The sequence below is a fragment of the Paralichthys olivaceus genome, chromosome 18, assembly GCF_024713975.1.
Source record: "Paralichthys olivaceus isolate ysfri-2021 chromosome 18, ASM2471397v2, whole genome shotgun sequence".
In the NCBI taxonomy this organism is placed as follows: Eukaryota; Metazoa; Chordata; class Actinopteri; order Pleuronectiformes; family Paralichthyidae; genus Paralichthys; species Paralichthys olivaceus.
In genome coordinates, this window is record NC_091110.1 from 9,814,113 (window position 1) to 9,836,892 (window position 22,780).

Below are 22,780 nucleotides of genomic sequence, written 5' to 3' on the forward strand. Positions count from 1 at the left end.
GAGCAGGAGCAGACCAGGAGGTAAAGCACAGGGAGGGCGGTGGCAGCAAAAGGAAAAAAGCCACCGGGGAATTTGGTGTGCATGCACCATTGCTTTTGAGTAAGACTGATTGCTTTGAAGAATAAACCTGCACAGCCCTGACCCTTTCTCAAGGTGCAACCTTAAAGACTTCAGGAGTGATTCTGTGCATGCTGCAAGCTGGGTGGGCTTTTTAAAAAGTAGTTTTTAGCCTGAATGTCCTCTTATTTCCTCCTCTGGATCCACTTCATTTGTGGATCACAGCGGGAATTAAGACTAAAAACATGGTGTAAATGATACAGTTTCAAGTCAAACTGAATTTCAGGGCTTCTGAAAACTTGGATGAAACCACAGGAGCAGCATGGAGGGGTTTGTTTTCTGTTGTTTGTTTTTTTGCATTTGAAGAATCAGTCACCAATTACTTAAATTGTATTGGATTTGGTTACAACACTGTTTACCCCGGAAACCCTAATAGTGTTTGTGGACTCAAACTCTTCATCCATCCCATTGGTTCATTTTTGGGTGAACTATCAATTGCAACAAAAAATAAACCAGGAGTGATTCTGTGCATGCTGCAAGCTGTTGTGGTTGGTGTTTGCTTTTTTTAAATGAAACTGTGAGTGTGGGCCAGTGGCCAGCAGACTGCATGGCTGGCAAGGAGCTCCTCCCACCTCCTCGTGTGCTCTCTCCCCTGCACGCTTGCTGCAGCAGAGGCAGGACTCCTCAGCTCCACCTCTGCACACACACACACACACACACACACATGCTCACACAGCAGCAGCAGCAGCAACAGCAGTAAGCACCGGAGGAGGCAGCGGCAGCAGCGTGGAGAGGTGCCCGGCTATAGGAGATAGAATCCCCGCAGCAGCAGCAGCGTTCTCCTGGGTCATTAACCTGCCGCTGTAGGTGGAAGACAGGCGGATTTATAACTGTTCGCCTGCGGGACTCAGCAGCTACTGTACACTTGTGCTGTTTATTTATTTATTTATTTCGTCTTTTTGTGTGGAGGGGACCGGTTTGTGTTGCCAGGGAAGAGAAGGTCCGAGCAGGTAAGCGGTTACTCACATAACCTTCTTCAGCATTGTTGACACTGGTGTTCTCCCTGTAGATACACGTGTGTTGATGGTTCAGGTCGTTCAAGTTGTTATATTTGACATGTTTTATTAATGAGTGGTGTGATAAAAATAACAACGGTGCAAGTCTGTCCACAAATTATTTTCTGCTTTCGTCAAATATCCAATTATCAAATATCTAATATACTCTGTGTTTCAGTTCTCAAGCTGAAACACGTAGTTTGTTTTATTCAAATATCGATTTTCTTTAGGGGAAAGTTTTGAAATGTTTTTATCAAAATGTCACAAGGTTTATGTTGTTTGGGTTTTTTTTGGCGGAAATTTCTGCAGAACAGAAACAGGTTGGACACCCCCTGAATGAATGGGCTGTGTGAGTGAGGCAAGCGTGACAAATGTTGCTCGTAAAGAGAATTTGTATTCAGCGTGCGTGTGTGTGTATATGTGTGTGTGTGTGTGTGTGGTTATCAGAGCGTGATGTGGATGGACTATAGGTCTGTCTCATTATTTTCCCTATGTGTTTTCCTCCATGGACAGTAAACATCATCATTAAATTAATGTGGTCTTTCTTTTGGCATGGGCACAGCTAATGCACTAGTAATAAAAGTTAATAATAATAATAGAAGTGTTACAGCAACCCTGGTATTAACCATCAGGTGACCTGTACTTCCTTAAAGCTGTGCCACTTGTAGCATGGGTGCTGGTTTGGGGTGGAGGTGGCGGCGGTGGTGGTGGGTCACCTGTGTCTACTGTTGCTGGTGCTCGCTCCTGCAGAAAGATTCAGACAAAGTGCAGTTTTGCCAGCTGTCGAGTGGTGATAAGACCTGGGACCTTTAAACTTCATTACCCCTCTTGGTCACCATGTCTGCAGGCCATGTAATCTGTTGCCATCCAGTCTACCATTGCGTCCTTACTGCAGGCAGCTCCAGGCAAGTCCCTATAGTTATAGAGTCTCGAGACTCAGGGTATTGCCTAATGCTTAGAGTCTTTCAGATTAGGACAGTAGATTTTTAATCCCACAGCAAATCTGGACAGGTTTTTGAGACATCTAGTGGCCGAGCAGATGTGGATATGAGCAGATGTAATTGGTATACGTGACTTCGAAATTCACTCTTCATTAGGTAACCCAAAACCACCCTCAACCGCTGTTACCTCTCATCATATTTTTCTCGCCCTCTGACTTCTAACAAGCTTGTGAGGTATTTTTCATCTGTGTTTTATTTTGAAGGGGCTTGAATATTTTTTTACCATATCGCTGAACTTTTGCTGCTTGTGTGTGTGTGTATTTACAATAGGAAGTCAGAAATACTGGACCTTGAGCTTGAGGAGGTGTGGGGAATGTAGACAGCAGGGTCTATCTCTGTTCAAACAAGCAGGGCTGAACATGTCAACAACAGCTAGAATAACCTACACAGAGGCACAGTTTCAGAGTCTTGTCTGGAGAAGACGGAGACACAAATATGTTGGACATCTCAGATCAGCCTCTGTGGAACATCAGAGACTAAACTGTCCCAGCTCAAGGACTAAACTATCTGTGCAGTAACTTAATAAACTCACCACACCAGTGCTCTCTATGTGTGTGCTTTGTTGTTGCGTGATCATCACAATCCCCCCTAGACACATCCTTGACTGCCAGTCAGTCTGCTCTCTTAAGTAGTCGGCCCAGTAGCCGAATGATCTGCGTGATCTCCCATCAGTCAGCACTTCATGTGACTCATGCACGAGGCCATGAGATGTGAGGCAAGGCTCAGCTTCCTCTGTTGTCGCAGGAACGGTTAAACAAACAGGGAACTAGTGGGTGCTTTCCTGCTCAAACTGAGTCAGACAGAACTAAGAAATATGTAAACATGCATTATCTTTACCAGCAGGAAACCTCTTCATTCCTATAGGATTAGTGGATGACAAGGTTGTTCTAGTGGAGCCATGAATTACCAGGTCTCAAGGATTCCGTATCTATTGTTCTGGTATTCAATAAACAAATATAAGATTTTGAAATTCTCTGTGAAAGTATTGTATCATATCGCAAATGGCTAAATGAATGCCGAAAGTAATAAAAATATTACAGCTGCATACGTAGACCCCTTTTAATTGTCTTTGGGGAGTATTTGTTCCCACCTGCGTCCTCTGTTTTTCGGACAGATAATTAGTGTAGATAGTGAGCTAATGTTGCGGCGTCTCATTGCAGCACCTTGTTGAGACGCAATTAAAGCCGTGTAAAGAACATAAAGAGGGACACCCAGATGCAAGGAAACAAATGATCCCTCTGAAATGTTGTTGATCTTCTCACCATCAGTCCAGTTAAACAGGACACAAAGAGGCAGAGGAAGGAGGTGTGTGAGGGTCAGTTTGTTTGTGAGGGAGCGAGGACACACATGTGGAGTGTGTGTGTATGTGTGTGTGTGTGTTAGGGGGAAGGGAGGTTGTAGTGGGTGTGAGATTCACCCTGGTGAGACTTAAGACATTCCTAGCATTCCGACCTCCAGGATGCTTGAGGCTCCTCTGTCTTCCTCTAGTGTGTCGGGGGCTGCAGAAGACTCTGGAGGGCTTTTATGTCACCAGGCTCACACCGACAGCCCCTTTGGTTGAACAGAAACCACATACCCTCTAATTTAGGAGGCCATGGGAACAAGTAGCACAGCACACAGCGGCTCTTCTTAAGTTACATCCGCAGACGACACTTAAATACTAACGGAGGTTTTCTATGAGCTTGGAGGCACTTGTCTGCTTGGACTCTGTCATCACTGCTTTAACTATTTCAAGTACACATTTGAACTGGTTTATTAACTTACCTGATTTAAAATATTTATAAAGTAATATAAAATCGTAGTGTAGAACTAATGATAATAATTTGTAGCTATGGCAACATTATGCCAGGGATTGCTGTGGTACTAAAGAGTCAGTAGCCTCTAATGACTTAATAAACAGTGAAAATGTAGACTTTGATGACACGTTGGCAGAGAAACTGTGTTTAATATGATTTCAACCCAATCCTCTTAACAAGGTTAGGATGATAGAAGATAAGGTATCAGGCACATGACAGACCTGGGATATTGATTTGATTCTGGCCGAGGTAAAATGAGCAATGTCTCGAGCAGTTTGATGCTTTGAAAGGAAAAAAACGTTAGTTCTAAAGTGTGGAAAAGGAAATGATGGTATAGATTCTTTAGACGAATCATAGTGGAATCATGATTATGATGCATCCTTCGGACAAAAAAGCAAGTTTATAGATTTAAGGAGATTATTTCTCTTAACAATGTGCCTCATTCTTCTTTCTCTCCTTTTTGCATACTGCCGTGTGTTCAACGCCTTGTGGCATTGCAACATTCTGCTGCCCAGCCATGAGAGGTCATCCCATATCTGACAGATCCTTCCACACCCACTTCTGACCAAACCGGATTTAGTAAACCAAAGATGTCAGCGTGCAGCGACTTTGCAGAACACGTGTGGAAACCCGGCTCTTGTAAGAACTGCTTCCACCCACTTAGTGCGCACAAGACTGTCGGCGGCCTGGGTGGCAGTGCACCGGTCGCCTGTTTGAAGAGCAGCCTGGGCGGCGATGAAGAAACTGGAGTAACGACACCCTCACCCTACAGCAAGCCAACCATCGCTGTCAAACCTACTATGATGAGCCTTGACACCAACGAGTCAACTGATGTCAACATGAACATAGAGCAGGTACATTTCTCTTTCCTGTATCAAAACCCAGCATTTTATTCTGCCTGGATATCTCTATCTGTTTATTAATGTGTGCTCATGTTTATGTGTGACAGGAGAACACAAAGAGCCCAGTCGAGCGTTTGGGATTGAAGAATCTCTTTGACTTGTCGTCTCTTTATATCGATAGTAATGGCTGCAACAAGGCCCATAGAGATGCGGTTCAGAGTCCTGAAACCAAGATGGACTACAACAACTCCTTTACTTTTTCTCCCTTGTCCCCCAATATCCTGCCCAAAGACTCCATGATCATTGGCAATATCTTTGTAACCCAGGAGGAGGGTAGAGGCTCTCAGGGTTTAAAGAAAAATACCAATGGAGACAACCGAAAGCAGCAAAGTATTCCATCTGGTATTAGAACCAAGAGCACTTACAACAGAAGTACTGTGACTACAAAGGATGCCCGTCAGGGGTCTGTGGAGATCCGTTCGCCAGTGGACTTTGTCCCTTCCAGTCCTACCACAGTTCATAGCAATGGTACAATCAGTGGGAGTACTACTCCTGTTACCACTAAGACTACCAGCACTTGTACCACTTTCCCAAACTTGACTTTAAATGTGGACACCCCAAGATACAGCCCCCCTTCAACCCTCCACCCAGTTCCCATCCGGTCAAAACAGAGCAGCCTATCGGACTCATCTTGTTCTTATCGTAGTAGTACAGATTCTCTTCCTGGGGCAGAGGGGTCGGGGGGAAGACACGTCAGGTCAGGGAGCCCCCAGAGTCCACCAGCCATGAGTAGCCCACAATCACCTCCCAATTCTGCCAATGGTCAGTCAGACTCAGAACCCATTTATGCAGAGAGCACCAAGAAAAAGCGCAGGCCGCAAGGAAAAGAGGTACAAATGCAATCTGAGTCCCCCAATCAAAGTAAGAAACTGTCCTGCTCTGAGCCTGAGCTTTCAGGAGAGAGTCAACGGGCCACCATCACTGTAATGGCCGCTCACACCGAGGAGAACAACAGGATTTTTTACCTGAGCAGCCCAGATTCAGCTGTCAGCACCCATTGCCACTTTAGCCCCACAGCACGTAAAGACCCCAGCAGCCCAGCCTTCCGCTGGCCCAGCCCCAGCCACAGTGCACCCTCTCTGGTCACAGAAGCCAGCCTCAGCCCCACTTTCCATCCCAAGCCTCAGTCTAGTCCACCAATTCCACCAAAGAGAACCACCCGCTCCCCTAAACTGGGCACCTCTAGCCTCTCATCATCCATGTCCTCTCCCGTCCCCCTTCCTGAACTCCCACGACTAGGCACCTCCAGCCTCTCATCATCCATCTCATCTCCCGTCCCTCTCCCTGAGCTCCCCATGCTTTTCCTTGTCTCTGCTAGAGAGGGCCACTTCAAGGTTCATACCGAGCACCACAGTGCTGCATCCGAACGCTGGCACAAGCCCCAGCACCACAGTTCTGGCTGGAACTGCTGCATTAAAGAAGAGGAGGAGGATGAGGAGAGAGAGCGGAAAGAGGGTGAGAAAAAGAAGCTGGCCAACAATCCGAGTATAACCTCTCGGGTGACAGACCTGGTCAATGGTGCTGCTGTCTGGAAGGAGGCCAGGGACTGGAAGGCCCCCAGCAGCCCCCCTCCGATGACAGAGCCAGGCACGGCCCCCCCAACTCCCCCCAACAATGGTGCCTGTCAGGGGGAGGCTGGAGGCAACGATGCAGAGGAGGAGGGCAAGCATAACGGGAGCATGCCAGCCAGGCAACCGTTGCATGGCAGCTCTGATGAGCTGCTGGCCTCCGGGAAGGGAACTGCCAATAATGAGCCCAATCCACCTCCTCCCCCACCAAAGAAACTGCACAGGTAAGAATAACAAAGAACTGTTTGTTTGCCTTTCAACGTCCAGTTACCCCTCAATTAGGATAGAATGTGACGCTGGTATCTGGGTGAGACTACTTTGCAATAAATAGTAAAATAATTGTCTCTAATAATCATGTTGTGAGATGTCATAGGTATTGACAAAATGCCAATTGAAAGTAAGCAGAGCTCAAGTTGTTATGCTGCAACATGGACTATCGGATCAATAGACACTAATCAGCTCTGAAGTGAAGCTGTGAACACAAGTCTCGGTAAAGGACTCATGTGAATGCTGTTGTACTTGAAGTTCAGTTGAAAACATTCAGCCCTTAAACATCTGATGTTTACAGGTAATTTTCTGCACATTATACATTCCTCATCATACCGTCTGTGGTGAATAAAGGCAGAGCAGAAAATGCCACAGTAATTTTAAGGAAGTGTTGGTCTTAAATATTGTTTACCATACGGAAGCTGTGTAAAAGAAAGAGTAGAGGTTATAGAGGTTTAATTACACACCAGCATATCAGGCACTTGCTGTAAAATGAATGCTATGCATTTATCAAACCTGAACTTCCCATTACACAACAGTATTCGCGTGCATGTCATCAGGTTCTCTACCTATGTCTTGCATTAAAATTGATGGGACTATAATTCCGCCATGACACTGTGGTTTCAATATATTACATAATTTATCACCTACAACATGCACTTAGTTTAAAAGCATAAATGAATTTTGCTATCTCTGGAGACTGTATGTACATATACACACATATACATTCATATGCATAATACAATTTTCATGATTCTTATGTAATATAAGAATGTGTTTTCCCTGTGATTGTGCATGTACACACATCTCACTGCAGTCATTTGTGTGACTCTCAATGTGCCTTCTCCTTTCATAGCATCATTATTCAGCCTTGAATCATCCTCCATTCTCGCGCCTTGTGATCATTCAAACAGCTCTGGCGTATTCCTCAATGCATGCCTTGTTCTATTCATGCTCGTAATGTGACTTCTTCGATTCTAATTAACAGGAAAAATGGGTCTGTTAAATAGTTCCCTTCTGTGTCACGCTACTGTAAATTTGTTTTGGCTGCAGCACGATAGACAGAAAAAAACAGGCCTTGTTCCATTCATATTGTCACACTGGGACAAATCTGTCATTAGCAGGTGTTCAGATGCATCTTTGGCCGAAATAGTTTTCACATTTGCTCTGTCGAACATGATTGTACTTCTTGATGTTCACACATTGTTGGTGAAATACATATCTATTGTTACTGATTGGGCAAAGTGTTTAATTCCATCACTTACAGAATCTGCAGTATAATAGATTTTCATATTTCTTAAGACTTCATGATTATGACTTACCCTCCACAAAGCTTCTAGCTTACATGGATGTTTATAAGCAGCAGCATTTGCACACATGCTTTAACCTGAGTGTGCAGGAGGCTAAGAATATGCACTCTGTCTGAGTCAGCTACTCAAAGTAAAAACAGAAGCTGCCTTGTGTTTCATCAAATTATCTCCTCAGAATAAACTTTGGTTTGTCTGGGACGGCGTGATGAGGTGTCATACACGACTGTGACTTCCTCTAGACAAGCAGATGTCTTGAGCTGTTGGAGTCAGCAAAAGCTGAGTGGGACTGTTTTACTATCAAAAACACTGATCATGTTTCACTGGCCCTTATGTTTGTGGTAATTCTAGTAAGGAGCCATCTCTCCTGTTATGACATTGTCGACATTCTGCGCTGATAAAAATACACCTTGTTGAGACACATGTGGGAACACGACTCAAGCTGGTCGGCGACAGTTGTGGCTCTCTGGTGTTCCAAGTTTATCAGTGGGTTTATTTTGTTTCATCAACAAGTTTCCCTGGGCACCATACGTGTACTGGAGCGAAACAGAATCTAAATATCATCAAAAACCGAGACTTCAAAAGAAATTATGTTCATGGTTAAAAAGAGACTTGTGTTTGGGACGAAAGGGAAAACACGCAGAAGCGTGTATGTGCACCCTTTGAAGCAACATTTTTAAATGTGCTGAATCATTTAAAAGCCACAGATGGTTTGCCTCCCACAGTCTTTGATCACATCAAATGTTCCTCTTTTATTCCTTTTTAACAGGTCAACATACTTATCATGTGATGGGTCGACCAAAGGCTACATCCACACTAATATTTTATTGTAAACCGCATCACTTTTGCTATATTTACGCCTGGTATCCACACTAGCCTTGAGTTTTCTTGCCCTTAGTGGCTTTTGAAATGGCTGCGTTTTAGCTTAAAAAAAGGATGGGATAAAGAGGAGACGAAACAAAGATGCAAATGTGCATACTTGGTTCCTGATTGGTTCTTAAGCTCATGGTTACTTTTGATAAGAGTTCCACAAAGAAACCCCTGCAACTACGCCAACTATGCAACATACTGCGGCACAGAAAATCTACTTGCTGTTAACTTTAGCATGCACACGACCAGTGTGCGAGAATGGTCACGTGACACACATTTTGATGTTTGTTACTATGGACAGAGATTAGTTGTAACACAAAGCTAAGACGCTCGTCTGCACAAAGATCGTTTTCGTCTTAATTGAAAATGGATTAGTGTGAATGTAGCCTAAGAGGTGTGTGTGTGTGGTGTGTGTGTGTGTCATGCATGAGTGAGTGAGTGAGTCCTATTTAACAGGGAAGGCGTGTCGACTGGTCAGTGAAGGTTGCCAAAGGGAGGGGCTTTAGTGAACAGATTGTTGCCCCTGGCAACTTCCAAACTGTCCCAGTCTGGCAGGCGGTTTCCACCAGTAGAAGTAGAATTTATAGATCAGCCACGTGGATTTGATTCCATTGATTGTGGCTCGGGCGTGAACTGCCCTTTTGTCCTTCTTGTTTTCTCTAAGCTACTGTTCCAAGACATGTGGCCCCTCCCTCCACAGATCCACCCTGGTTCCCTCTCTGCAGCAGATCCGACAGCATCTCGCTTCCATCTGACAGACCTGAGGCAGCTCTGAAGTGAACTGCCGGGTCAATGAGTGAATGAACGCTACATGTGAGATGTGGGTGCTTTCATTTTGCGCATCTAATAGGCACTGTTGCTTTTCCTGCTGAGACAGACTTTAAATACACATATGACTCGTGAACAACCAGGGTTGTGTTACTACACATGGCTTTAGAGAGCCACCGGTCTGATCCAGGGGGCAGTGTGTTGCCCGCCAGCCTGACAAGGACCCTCTGCCTTTCCAGCATGAGGTAGGCACCGAACGGCAACTACTTTTCTTAACGTCGCTAAAGATTGAGTTGACATCGATCATTAGACTTGCAAAGGTGACGGTTGGTGATACTCTTGTTCGCACAGGAAACCGAGGTCAGAGTTTGAGTGTGTTGCAGAGGCAGAGTATTAAGCTACAGTGGCTTTGTAGGTAAGAAGAGGCCTCACACCTTTACCAGCCAGCACCCAGATGTTCCTTTAGAATGATGCAGCGACAAACAGCATGTGGTCAGTTTGTTACTAGTTTTATATTTCCACTTGCTTTTTGCTCTTCTACGCTTCTAATCCTTTTATGCCCAGATTATTTTCTTTCAATCTTTCATTTAATTTATGGATTAAGGGAGAGAAGCAATGGGCTGCAATAACTCAGAGAAGGGGGTGGGCGACAGAGAAGATGATAACAAGGCTGCAGCCGGTTGCACGAGATAAAAAGATTGGGTGTCAAACATTAATGGATCTTTGGTTTATGTAACTATACAACCACTATCCTTCAATTCTGGGAAAGAAACAATGGGCGTCTTTCTTACCTGCTTGGATAACATGTACAGTACAATGTAATCTAATATAACAGCCATGCAAGCAATATCTCCTCAGTGAGTCTTTGTATGATATGAAAGGAACATTTACATCAGTTTCTCTCTTGACTCAGCAAAAAACATGATATTTTAAAGCAAACAGAGGTTGTGTGAGTTGCATGTCTGTTGCAGAAGATTGCATTACATTGTACCGGTGTTCATGAAACCACCTCCTGTCTGTGACGGAGTAAAATCTGAGTCAGCCCGCTCTCCAGTGTATCTCCACCCCAGTGAAACAAAACTAACTTGTTAACGTGTTGGGTGTGATCAGGCCGGTGTTGGATTTCATCGCACTTAATGCTGTGTAAGCAGCTTTGATTCTGACCTGTCTCAACATAATACAGCCCCAGAAAGCAAATGTTTGTTTGTAAAGCTGTTCTTTTCCGAGACACAAATTTAGTTCACACATTTTTCCCGTTGCAGGGACTGTCAGGATAGGTTTTGGAAAATGTCCCAAGTAAATGACTGGGACGTTTGCATTCTTGCTTACAGCCCCTTTAGAACATGTAGGAAAATGCATGTGCACGTCTCAGCGCAGCTTCAGTGTGTGAGGCCGGGGTTAAAGGATCTTGTATTTACCATGGAGACGGCCCTAAATAAGAGTCAAGACCTAACAAACCTGCGACAACAGTTTGTCTCGTTTTACACCGGCACCCTGCGATCCGTACCTAGTTAGCTGTAACCCCAGTCTGATCCCATTTTTAAAAACCTGCCCCAGCTCCGGCCACACCGATTTATTATTACCCACACACACGCGTCAGAATAGCCCACGCGTCAACAGATCCCTGTGCGTTACTTACTGTAGCATGGCTGTTTACATTCTAAATGTGGGTCACTGTCGTTGCCGGGCTGATTGCAGAATACAAACCTCGTGATGTCTCGCGTCGACTTTTTATGAAGGACATCATTTAATCTATTCTGTGGAAACGGGCAATCAAGTTGTTTATGAACGGATGTTAAGGCTACAGCCTGGTGATCTTAACACAGTGATTTAATGATGAATGGTGCATATTTGTGTCTGGATAACCTTTTTTTAAACCTCTGCCAATAAGGTTTAAGTTTGTTTGTGAGCAAGATAACACAAACACAACTGAATGGATTTCCCTGAAACTTGGTGTGGGGATGTGGTAAATGTGAAGGAAGGAAACTATTACATTTTGGTGCAGATCCAGATCAGGGAGCGAATCTGGGATTTCTTTTTTTCTTTAGATTGCGGGGTCAAACAGTTCATGGATCTTGATGAGAAGTATTCAAAGGACTAATAATTGTGTGTGAAATTCTGTGCAGCTTGATAGAATTCAAAGGGGACTGTCAGGCTTTGGCTGATGTATGCCACTCTTGTTACTATTTGGAGCTAAACTCATTTGTTGTAATGCTATCTATCAAGTTGTAGATATAAAGTGATTATATTCCTGTCACTAGTAGTCAATCAATCAGTTAATTGATCGACAGAAATTTAAACAAGTAATTTCAAGATGTCACCTCAGGCTCAAGGAAAATGTGACGGACATTTTCACAATTTGTTTTACATTTATAGACCAAATAATCATGAATAATAATTATTCAAGAAAGGTTTTGTCAGATTGATTGATGATAAAATTAACGTTTCACTTAAGGCTCTGGAGGGCGTCTATATTTGTACATGCAGTCCTAATCAGGGAGAAGGTTGTTTTTTTCTAATGCCCTTAATCAGAGGGCTCGTTCAGCAGCGCACGTCCTCCCACAGGACAAAAGCAATGACATTCCCTCACCACGGAAAATCTCATGTTTTGGACACAAATCTCAGAGACCTGGAGTGAGACATGCACAGGTGCATTTATGTTCATGGACTCATAATCCCCTGCAACCCCAGTACTATTTCTCCACTGCCTCAGCATTTCCACCGCCCTTCATCACACCGCTTTTGTCTGTAAAACGATATCAGATCCTTTAGCTTAGTGTCCACAGGGAATGTCTGTACCCTTTGTGTCCTGCGCTCCTCTCTCCTTCTCTCCTTTCTCCTGCTCGTCTGTTTGTTCTGCTGATTTATGGGGGGAATTGAAGTCAGGGGCCGGCAGATAAATGGATGGCCGAGTCATTTAGTGATGGAGGAGAGTAAAGGGAGATGAAGGGACGGGACGAGACCTTGTTTCCCTGAGCCATTAGTGGGTATAATGAGACAAGTGAATGGCTGTCGCTCAGCCTAATTGGTCACCTTGGTCCTCATGAACAGTTTGCAGGGGTAGAAGTGGCCATTGTGGTGGACGTGCAGGCAAACTGAAAAGAGAACTAAAGCTTCTGAATCGTAAAGGAAAAGAAATTATGTTTTGGATTAACAACAACAATCATCGTCTTAAAATTGAGAAGTTGAATTTATAGAAGTAAAATACACCCTCCTTCCATTTTGCTGCTTCAACTGTACTTATCTCAGTAGCTAAGAGTGGCTAATGGTAGCTAGTTAACAATAAGCAAACTATTGAAAGTTTTCAATCGTTATCACAAAAGTGAAGCATATTGTATCTCATTAAAGAGAAATGTTTCGTGCAGTTGTCCTCACTCAGACCGTTGGTGCCTTCATGTGATGTTGGCGTGATCCGAATCACGAGTTGGGAAAATCCACATGAACGTCATCTGAAGTTGGAACAACAATTTAAAAAGTCTGCAAATATTTTGGTCCCCGAGTTGCTGATCTCATCACTTATAAATCAATAAACATGATTTTACAATCAGCTTTAAACAGTATCTTCTGATTTCGTTACTTGCAACTGCGTATCCATCTCTCACAAACATCTAACAGCATGTATTTAACCCAGACAGATGTTTTGATGACGAATGTGCATTCATTTGCCTGTCACGCCTGATCCTATTTCTTTGTTCTATGCAAATAAAGAAAAGAGGTGCTTTTACAATGACCATATTTTTCCCACAATCCAACTTCAAAGCAAACCAAATTCACAACAATGAGTTCACATCTCAGCAGCTGTGACTCAGGAAGTAGAGCGGGTCGTCCACTAATCAGAAGGTCAATGGTTTGACCCCAGGTCCAAAATTCTGTGTGCCAAAGTGTCCTTGGGCAAGACACTGAACCCCAAATTGCTGTGCAGCTACTGTGAGTGATGTGGGATAAAGTGCTGCACAGAGATGCACTGTGTGAGTGTGTGAGCTGTGCTGTGAGTTCTCATCAACACTAGGAAAGCTGGACCCTCTGAGGAGCATGTGAATGCACCTTGTGTCTTCAAGGCTTTAAACCCCAGGGAATCTTGGGAAATGTAGGCAAATCCAATCTGCCAGTATCCTGTAATTGTCACTTGTGGATGCTGGTTGGCAAAAGTAACCTTCTCTCACTTTAAGGGTTTAAGACCAGTACATGATGAAGTTTAAGGTTTCAGAAACAGGAGTCAATGTCAGAATTAAGCAAATCTGTTAGAACCATGTCATTAAGGGGAATTAGTGACGCTCGTTTGTTGCAGGCAAACACTAAATTGAGAAGTGTGTCCTCTCTAATAAGGAAGTGAGACTAATCTGAACAGTACAATGTGCTCAGTTTCACAGACATACTAGTGACACATGGTGGAGCAGATAAGAAACTGTCACAAGGAAGTTGAGTGGTTCCACATTTGAAACAGGTGATACAGAAAAAAAGATTCTATGGCAACAACAAAGTACTGAGTGGGGACACTGCACTTCTGCTAAAGACACACACACACAGACAGCGAGGCAGACACAGAATAAATACACACAGATTTTTGCTTGATTGCATATTTGCTTTTATGATAGTCACTGACCCCGTTGTGTGTCTTTTTACAGAGTGTCAAGTAAGATGAGTGGCAGCAACATGGAGCTGGACCGCTGCAGCCAACAAGGGTCAGCAGAGAGCACAGCTTCGTCACCTTGGGGACTAGGCAGTGCCAGCCTGCCCACGGCCTCCACTGACAATCTGACTGCTGACACTGGTAAGAACCAATCACACTAACGTTTTGTCCCTTAATGCCGATAACAACTTGCACAGGGAGTCTTAAGGTTTTAATCGTCATTGTATAAATTGGGAATCAAGAATATTATCTGATATCTCCAGGTCTATTTGAGTATATTCTATTCTATTCTATCGCTAGGGAAAACATAGACTTCAGTTCAGATGCTGTTTCATCATGTTTTATTTGGAAGTGTACTTTGTCCGGAGTGAAACTGAGCAGCACTAAAAACAGAAGTGGTGCCGCAGGGTTTTATTGCAGCTTATCTCCTCTCTTTTTCTCCCAGAAGTCCACACGTACAGATTGTCCTGGTGTTGATTTCTGCCTGTCACCAAAGCTGAGACATGCCTCAGAATGACTGGCATCTGTCCGTAATTAGAAATCATTGTCATCCTCCACATATCAGCTTTAAAGCCTCTGTGACGCTGAGGCGCTTGTAATTGCTGTAACTTCCTGGGCCGTGTTGTTTGAAGAGATAATTATGGAGTATGATAACGAGGGAAAAAGGGCTTGGCTACATCCTACGGAGTACTTTTTATTTTTTCTTTACAGTTCTTCCCCCCTCTGTGAAAGCAGTTATTGAAGACCGCACTGCACAATTATCTCAGTATCTGTCTCCTCTAGTGTAATGTCAAGTTCCAACTTTAAGTCTGTAATTGACAAATGGATCATAATTGGATGGAAGATGTTTTGGGTGTCAGCTTGAACTCTGGGTTGTGGAAATTTACAACTTTTTGGAGGAAACAAGGTATGTGTTTGTACGAGGGTTAAGCAGTGGGCAGTGACAGAGGGGATGTTGTGAATAAATCTAATGACAGGTGAGATCACAGAGGAATGTGTATGTGCTCTGTTCAGATACGGGAAATAAACCTACATGGAAGATCAGAAACTGAATATATGGTGTGAATCCACAAAGGCAACCAATAGAAAAGCTGCCTGTAGCTATTAGTGTTTCTGTTTTCTAGGTTGACGTGTGTCAGTTAATTTAATTGACATTTTAAAATATAGATTTGGTCTTGTTCACTTCACCTTTCAAAATAAAGTACACAAATGTTGTTCCTCATGTAAACAGGACACTGTACTTCCACTTTCTATAATCGGTGCACTTACCTACTACTACTTCAAGGTGGTTATGTCCATTTGTTTCTATGTTGGTTTGATTGAAAGCAGAGAATTATTCATGGACCTTGATAAAAAAATCTGGCATTGTAGAGGACTGACGTCTGTAAGTGCGTAATATTCAGTGCAGCGTAATTTAATTTAAAGGGGCTGTTTCAAGAAAACATTGAGGGGATTTCTCCAAACTTAATATAAATGTTCAGAGGGACTCAAGGATAAACTGATTATATTTTTGTGGTCAAAACTCACTGTTGCCTCACAAAACATGTATTTGGCTTCTGGAACAGGAAATCTCAGGACTGCATTGATGGAATCTGTTCAAATTTTGACCAGTTGTCTATTGGACTGAAATATGAACTGATTAGATTTCAGAGGTCAAAGGTCAAAGTGACAACATCTACGTGTGGAAGCAAAATTATATATAGACTGAATTGGACGTCTCTAACTGCAGTGCAGTAATTGTACTTCTTTTTGCCTAGATTCTCGGGATGCTGCGCGGAGGTCTTGTTCCTCTCCATTTGCCAGAAGTCCAGCAGCCTCAGCTCCAGGATCTCCTCACCCACCCTCGCTCAACAGCTTAAGTTCCCTGCCACCGCCGCTCCCAGAGAAGAAAATGGTCAACCGCACCGTGTCAGCTCCAGACAGCACAAACGGAAAGCCCTTTGTCCGAGCCTACCCACGCCTCCCATTCACTGGCTCAGAGAGCAATGTATGTCGCCCTGCTGACGTTAGCTCCGGCTCCAGTCTACCGTCCAGCCCTGTTGACCCGCGGCCCATTTTCTCCTCCAACGAGTCTCTGGAGCGTTGTCACGCCCTGCTAGGCCGACCCTTGAGGTCTCGGACACTGGACGAGCCACTGAAGACTCACGGGCGCCTGGGCGTCCACTGTCGAAGCAGCATCACCTGCTCCTCTTCCCCTCAGCTCAGCTCTCCCTTCTCCTCAGAACAGGGTCCGGCAGCAAATTTGGGCTCCAGCCTGCAGCTCCAGACGCTGCTGAGTAACATCGACAGCAGAGAGGGGGTGTACTCCAAACTGGGAGGCCTGTATGCAGAGTCTCTCCGACGCTTGGCTCTAAAATGTGAGGATCACTTCACCCGCTCCCAGAGGAACCCACTGAGGTTTGAGGAGAGCAACTGGTCACTGTTCAGACTCACGTCTAACAAGCCAAGCTGCAACGCAGGAGACGCTGTGTACTACTCTGCTGCCTGTGCGTCAGATCCCAGCAACTCATACGCTGTTAAGGTAACTTATCTCGATCTCCACATTATAAATGCAAGTTTGTATTGTGAACTGAATTACTGTCGCTGAGGAGGTTATGTTTTCGCCGTCGTCTGTTTGTTTGTGAGCAGGATTATGTGAAAACTACTGAAAGGATTTCCATTAAACTTGCTGGAATGATAATATAATGGAGCAAAGAATTCATTAAAGTTTGGGCCGGATTGGAAAAAACGAGCAGATCCAGGATTTTCTTCTCTGTCGTTAACATTTTTGTGGTAGAAATATTCAAAACTGACTCACAATTTTTTTAAAAAGGCTTAAAATGACCACATCTTCACATCAAGTATTTAAATGAACAAAGCCTTAGAGACAAATACGTTCTGTTCCTGTGACTGTTTCACTATAAAAACCACCACCCAGTGAAACACTTTTAATGTCAAGTAGCAGTAGGAAATGTTGTGTTTGGATTGGCTGTATCTGAAAAGGGCTCTGACACAGTGTGAGGAAATATCAATGAGATAAGAGCAGAAGTCACTGGACTGAACACATTCACCTTTTCCTGTGAATCACGTGTGCGTAGGTCGACATTCTGAATCCCGGACACCGATGACAAACTCTGCCTCTCCCAAAGAAAACTATTGCGTAGAGAAGTACTTGTGTAAAAAAAATAGGGTTGACGACATTAAAATCTTAAGGGATTATAACTTTAAAGCTCAAGAGAAACTGAATCATGTCTATATTTTTGCACCATCATCACTTAGTATTAACGATTTAATATATTTTAAGATTTAAGGTTTTTTGCAGCAGTTGCTCAAATTTGAACCCTATGATGCCTTCATGGGTGGCCGTGATTTTGAAAACTCAGTTCAGATCAAAACAAGCAGAGGATTGTAAACAAGATTGTTGAGGGTTGGTGGTTGGTTGCAGTGACGCGTATTTAATCTTTAGTCAGAGGTTGTTGTCAAGAGAGCAACTCGTGGTTCAGCCACGATCGTCTTCACTGTTGTTTAGAGGAGCGATTGCACAGCGGGTGATGTAAACTGTTCTTTTAAGCAGGGATTTGACAGTGTGAGGATAGAAGAGAGGAGGAGATTAAAAATCGGGCCACGATCGTGTTTGTTCTTGTGCTGCAGATGGGATGGTCCCACTACAGTGCAAATCCTCTGAGGCACACAGTGTAAACAACCAGCAGGAAAGAAGGGTGTGGAGTCAGTCTCGCTGACCTTTGTCCCAAAGTCATTAGTGGTGAGCAAAGTGGCAGCGGCTTGTACGGAGTCGGTCGTGCCACAGCCAGGCTGCCCATGCTCTTGCTTAATATCTTTAAGGCCTGATTAATCTTTACATTCCAGGCAGGATTTATATCCAGACAAACCGCTGTTGTCAAGGCCAACACACACACACACACACACACACACACATAATGCAATATGAGTCCATCCTGAATAAATCTGAAACCAGCATTGATGAGTGCTACACACAATGTGTTTGTATAACTTGATGTATTGTCATGTTATCGATATGAAGATGTAGATTTTAGTCCAGTAAATGTACTTTAGCATTTACCTCTGGCAGAGCTGATTGGCCACTTTATCATCAATTGTATATATATATATGATAGTTTCTGCAATTAACGTTACACACTAAATAAACTTTCTTTCTTTCTTTCTCACAGCTTTTAAAAGAATAACAGACACACAGATTCTATTTTTCTTGTTTTTGACCAGTGAGTTAAAAAAGCTTTTCAGTGGAGAATTCCCTTTGATTTCACTCGGGGTAGCACAGGAACTGATTTGGTGTTGACCTTGGACCTTCACTAACAACCATTTCTTTCTTGTGTTTCTTGGCTCCCCTCCCTTTCCGTCTCTCTATGTGTGGAGTTCCTCTCTCCCTCCTCCCCTCTCTCCCTTTCTTCTTCCCCTCATGCCTCCCTCCCTCTGTCCTCTGTGTTTATACCTCCACAGATCTGTAAGAGTCCATCCGTGGAGGCCAAACAGGGCCATCTCTACTGTCTGTCGGTGCAGCAGACCATGCCTCCCCACTTCAACCTCCAGCAGGACTGCGGGCACTTCATCGCTTGTGTTCCCCAGAGCATGCTGCCCTCTGAGGAAGTGTCTCTGCGCAACAACCCGGCTCCGTCGCCGCCTCAGCCGTCCACAGCTGCGCCGTGCCAGCAGGTAGACCGAGAGCGAGTGGTAGTCATCACACCGGAGATCCCCCAGCAGACGGCAGCTGACTTTGCTCGAGAGTGGCAGGCGTTCCATAAAACTCAGCCGGAGGTTTACGAGCGCCGGGTATGCTTCCTCCTCCTGCAGCTCTGCAATGGCCTGGAGCACCTGAAGGAGCACGGAGTCACGCACCGCGACCTCTGCCTAGAAAACCTGCTGCTGGTGCCTCATCATCGCAGGCCCTCCCAGTTCTCCCAGCACACCCACAACAACAACAACGCCAATAATGGTTCGAGTGGTGTAGACAATCAGCGCCACCTTCCCCGGCTCCTCATCAGCAACTTCGCCAAGGCCAAGCGGCGCTCCTCCGAGGACGCTGCCTCAACCACCGTGGACCCTCGCACCAAACGCGACCACGCCAGATTGGCACCCGAGATCGTCTCTGCAGCCCAGTACCGTAAATTTGATGAGTTCCAGACGGGCATCTTGATCTATGAGCTCCTCCACCAGCCCAACCCGTTTGAGGTGAGTCCAGCGCTTAAGGAGCAAGACTACCGCTGCGAGGAGCTTCCCCCCATCCCCCCCGTCTCCCTCTACTCCGCCGGCCTCCAGAGGCTGGCCCAGCTCCTGCTCCAACCTGACCCCATCAAACGAATCCACATTCAGGAGGCCAAGCGCATCCTGCAGAGCCTGCTCTGGGGCCCCAGGAAGGACCTGATGGAGCAGCAGCTGGAGAGACATGGACAGGGCGGGGGCTTCGTCGACGGATCCCGACACGAGGGCCTCCTCAACTGGCTGGACGTGAAACGAGCACTGCTGATGATGAAGTTCGCCGAGCGCTCGCTGGAGCCCGAGAGGAATGCGGAGCTGGAGGACTGGCTGTGCTGTCAGTACTTCTCCTCGGCTCACCCTCTGTCTCTCTGCCACACCGCTGAACTGCTCTACTCACTAAAGTAACGTCTCGCTTTCAGGGCTAGAGAAGCATGTGTATGTGGAGCTAAAGTGAAGTGAATGTGCTTTTGGAGGAAGACCAGCAGTGCTCTAGTTAACATCTGGACATTATGGACGGCTCCAGACAGCGTGATCCTCTGGAGATACTGTGAAAACCACCCACCTGTTTGTGCTTTTGCTAAACACACGAAAGCCACGCGTCAAACTCACCGTCCACTCAGAACTTTTGAACAAACACAATCCTGCCACTCGACCTGACGAAGAAATGAGGTGGAAACTCAACTGCACAGTCACGGACACATGGACGAAATAGCTAAAATGCTCGCGTACAGACTAGAATCACTGATTAATAAAATGATAGACAAGGAAGAATATGGAGAGTTTTCATAATCCTGTAACACACTTACCAAAGTTTCATGTTTGACACTGTATTTTGTATTTATTAAATATCGAATGAGGCATTTTCACCAATGGAAACAGGCTAAAGGTTCATAACTAATTTTTCTCTGTCAGCTGACTTTTCAAAGTTATGCTGCGTCTGGTCTAAATGTGCAGCTAATAATATTTAATTTTCCTGACATCCTAATAAAAATATGAGGCCATTAGCAGACTTTAAGTGCTGCACCACAGATTAATGCCGTTCCTCCGTGGATACACGTTTATTAGCTGGAATGATCAAGGCCGATGTTTTTCGTCAGTGTGTGTTTTACCTCAGGCCTTGTTAGACAGCCTTGCAAAGCAAATGGACTCAGTATAAATGAATGATAAACTGTCTCAACACAAATAATTCCCAACGTCAGCGTTTGCTTCCACCGCACAGACGACGCCCTGTTCTTCTCCTCACGTTTACTTTTTGTACACATTTAAATGTTTTTGACATTTTGTCACAGTGCCTTTTTGTTCTTTGTATATGTTACGGTGCCATCGGACGCCAAATGTAAATACGACCGATGGTTATTGTCTTTCGGTGAAACTGGCCTTTCACAGAATGCGCGAGAGACAACGTTGTACAGTTTATTTGTAGATGATAGGAGAAGAAAACGAGCCCAAGCAAAAGCAGGTCTTAAAAGAAAAACAGCCATGAATATGAGCAGTTAAAAAGATATTTATGATATACTTTGTTATCCTGTAGTCGTCACTGGAATTTCTGTGTTTCTATTTTCATATGTGGATTATCGAGTTGTTTTTGTTCTTCTGCTGTATGTCCCGTGTCGGCTGCAGAGAGAGCGAAAGTTACGAGCTTTTTAAAAAAAATCTCAAACAAACAATTTTCCTTTACGTCCGGAGATGTGACTTGAATCGTGACTGATGTTTCTCATGTTGAAGAGAGAGAAAAAAAAAGGGTCTGATCTCACAACTAATACATTATTAGTGATTTGAATTCTTTTGTGTTTGCCTCGCTTATTTGCATCTATCAATAAACTGTGCATATATTTTCTCACAGTATTATGAAGTGTTTTGATTGTTTCTTTGCATCCATCCATTTTAATGATTGAACTAGGAATATTATATTGGTATTGCCGGCTTTACATAATAATGAACCTCTATTCATAGCTTGGTAAAAATTCATCTCAACGTACTCTAGTTGTACAAACTGTGCCGTGTCTTTATGAGATATTTAAATGTGGAAAGGAAATGTGATGATAATAAAAAAACAAGACAAATCATAAGGAAAAGAAACTAAATCTGTTAAATGCAGGCATTAAAAGACTTTCTTTTAAAATAGGTTCTAAGCAAAAAAAAAACAGGTTAAGTGCTGAATAGTCTTATCTTCTCAGGTAATCGCTGGTCTTCCTTAGTTACCAGCCTTAGTTACCAGCCTTGACTCAGGAACAGCTGGCAAAGTTTTGGTTGGAAGATCTTAGATTAGGATTTAGGGAGTTAGTGGCTCCGTAATGTAACTGAGGGTCGGACTGTGCTGAGCTTTGAAAGTTATGAAAAGAATCTTAAAGTCAATCCTAAATGTTACCAGCAGCCAATGATGGGAGAGACAAGGGCATGCTGGGAGTTCAGGCCTTGGAGGCTTGTGACAGAGGAAGTGTAAAAGGTTTTTATTTTGATTAATGTGGAGAACTGACTGCAAACATAAGTCAGGGCACCTTTGTTATGTTTCCTGTGTTACTGTTATTTTCCGGATTAGAATTCCTCTGGCTCTAAAGCACATTATGCAGGACGGTGGCACCCAGTGTGAGGGCAGCAGGAAAAATGTAACCCTGTAACAATGAGTGACATCTGTGAATGTCTGAATCTGAATACAGTCCTTTATCCAAACCTCACTGAATGCAAGTCATTTAGAAGACTTTAATGTGACATGGAACTAAACACTGCTTATGTTAACAGGCATAAACTAATGGCCGGAGAAATCTATGAAACTTCAATCAGCAGGAGAAGCATCTGCTGGAGGGGGGGGGGGGCACATTGCACAGATCAGCACAACAGGTTGTACGTGTTGTGGAATCTCAATTTGGGTTTGGAGCCTCGGGCTAAAACAGGCCGCAGACTTTCTCCCACCCCAACACCCCCCCGCAAAGCTTTCTGCTCCACATCACTCCTTCAAAAAACCGCTGGCTGCTCCCTTGTCATAGGTGGAACTATGTTGCTATGGTGTTTTGACCAATGAAATGGCATTTCCAGGAACGCAGTCAGCCTCTGTCTCCCTCTTTCTTACACACACAGTCTCTCTCTCACACACACACACACACACACACACACACACACACACACACACACACACACACACACACACACACACACACACACACACACACACACACACACACACACACACACACACACACAGTGAAGGAGCCTGTTGAGCAAGAATCCAAATAACGCCCCCCTGGTAACAACATCAAGGCTCCCTCCTTTGTTTGTCAAGTGAGCACCGGTCAGGAGGTTGCATACTTTATCTGGGAAAATATCCATCCCAGCACATACATCCATCTT

General features: G+C 44.3%; 1 protein-coding gene across 1 annotated transcript; it reads left to right on the top strand.

Moving 5' to 3' along the window:
- The first annotated feature begins 699 nt into the window (after positions 1-699).
- Positions 700-21,280, top strand: LOC109626363 (PEAK1 related, kinase-activating pseudokinase 1). Its single transcript, XM_020082245.2, has 6 exons — positions 700-1,067; positions 4,425-4,763; positions 4,859-6,603; positions 14,217-14,362; positions 15,979-16,742; positions 18,680-21,280. The coding sequence occupies exons 2-6, from the start codon at positions 4,500-4,502 to the stop codon at positions 19,838-19,840; spliced, it is 4,080 nt and encodes a 1,359-aa protein (XP_019937804.2). The 5' UTR covers positions 700-1,067; positions 4,425-4,499; the 3' UTR covers positions 19,841-21,280.
- Positions 21,281-22,780: the final 1,500 nt, after the last annotated feature.

What these genes read in the sequence shown, in the direction of transcription:
- LOC109626363 (XM_020082245.2), top strand. Translation starts at nt 4,500, where the DNA reads ATGTCAGCGTGCAGCGACTTTGCAGAACACGTGTGGAAACCCGGCTCT. An exon ending in TCAACATGAACATAGAGCAG is followed by an intron (nt 4,764 to 4,858) that starts GTACATTTCTCT and finishes TATGTGTGACAG; the next exon opens with GAGAACACAAAGAGCCCAGT. An exon ending in GCAACTCATACGCTGTTAAG is followed by an intron (nt 16,743 to 18,679) that starts GTAACTTATCTC and finishes ATACCTCCACAG; the next exon opens with ATCTGTAAGAGTCCATCCGT.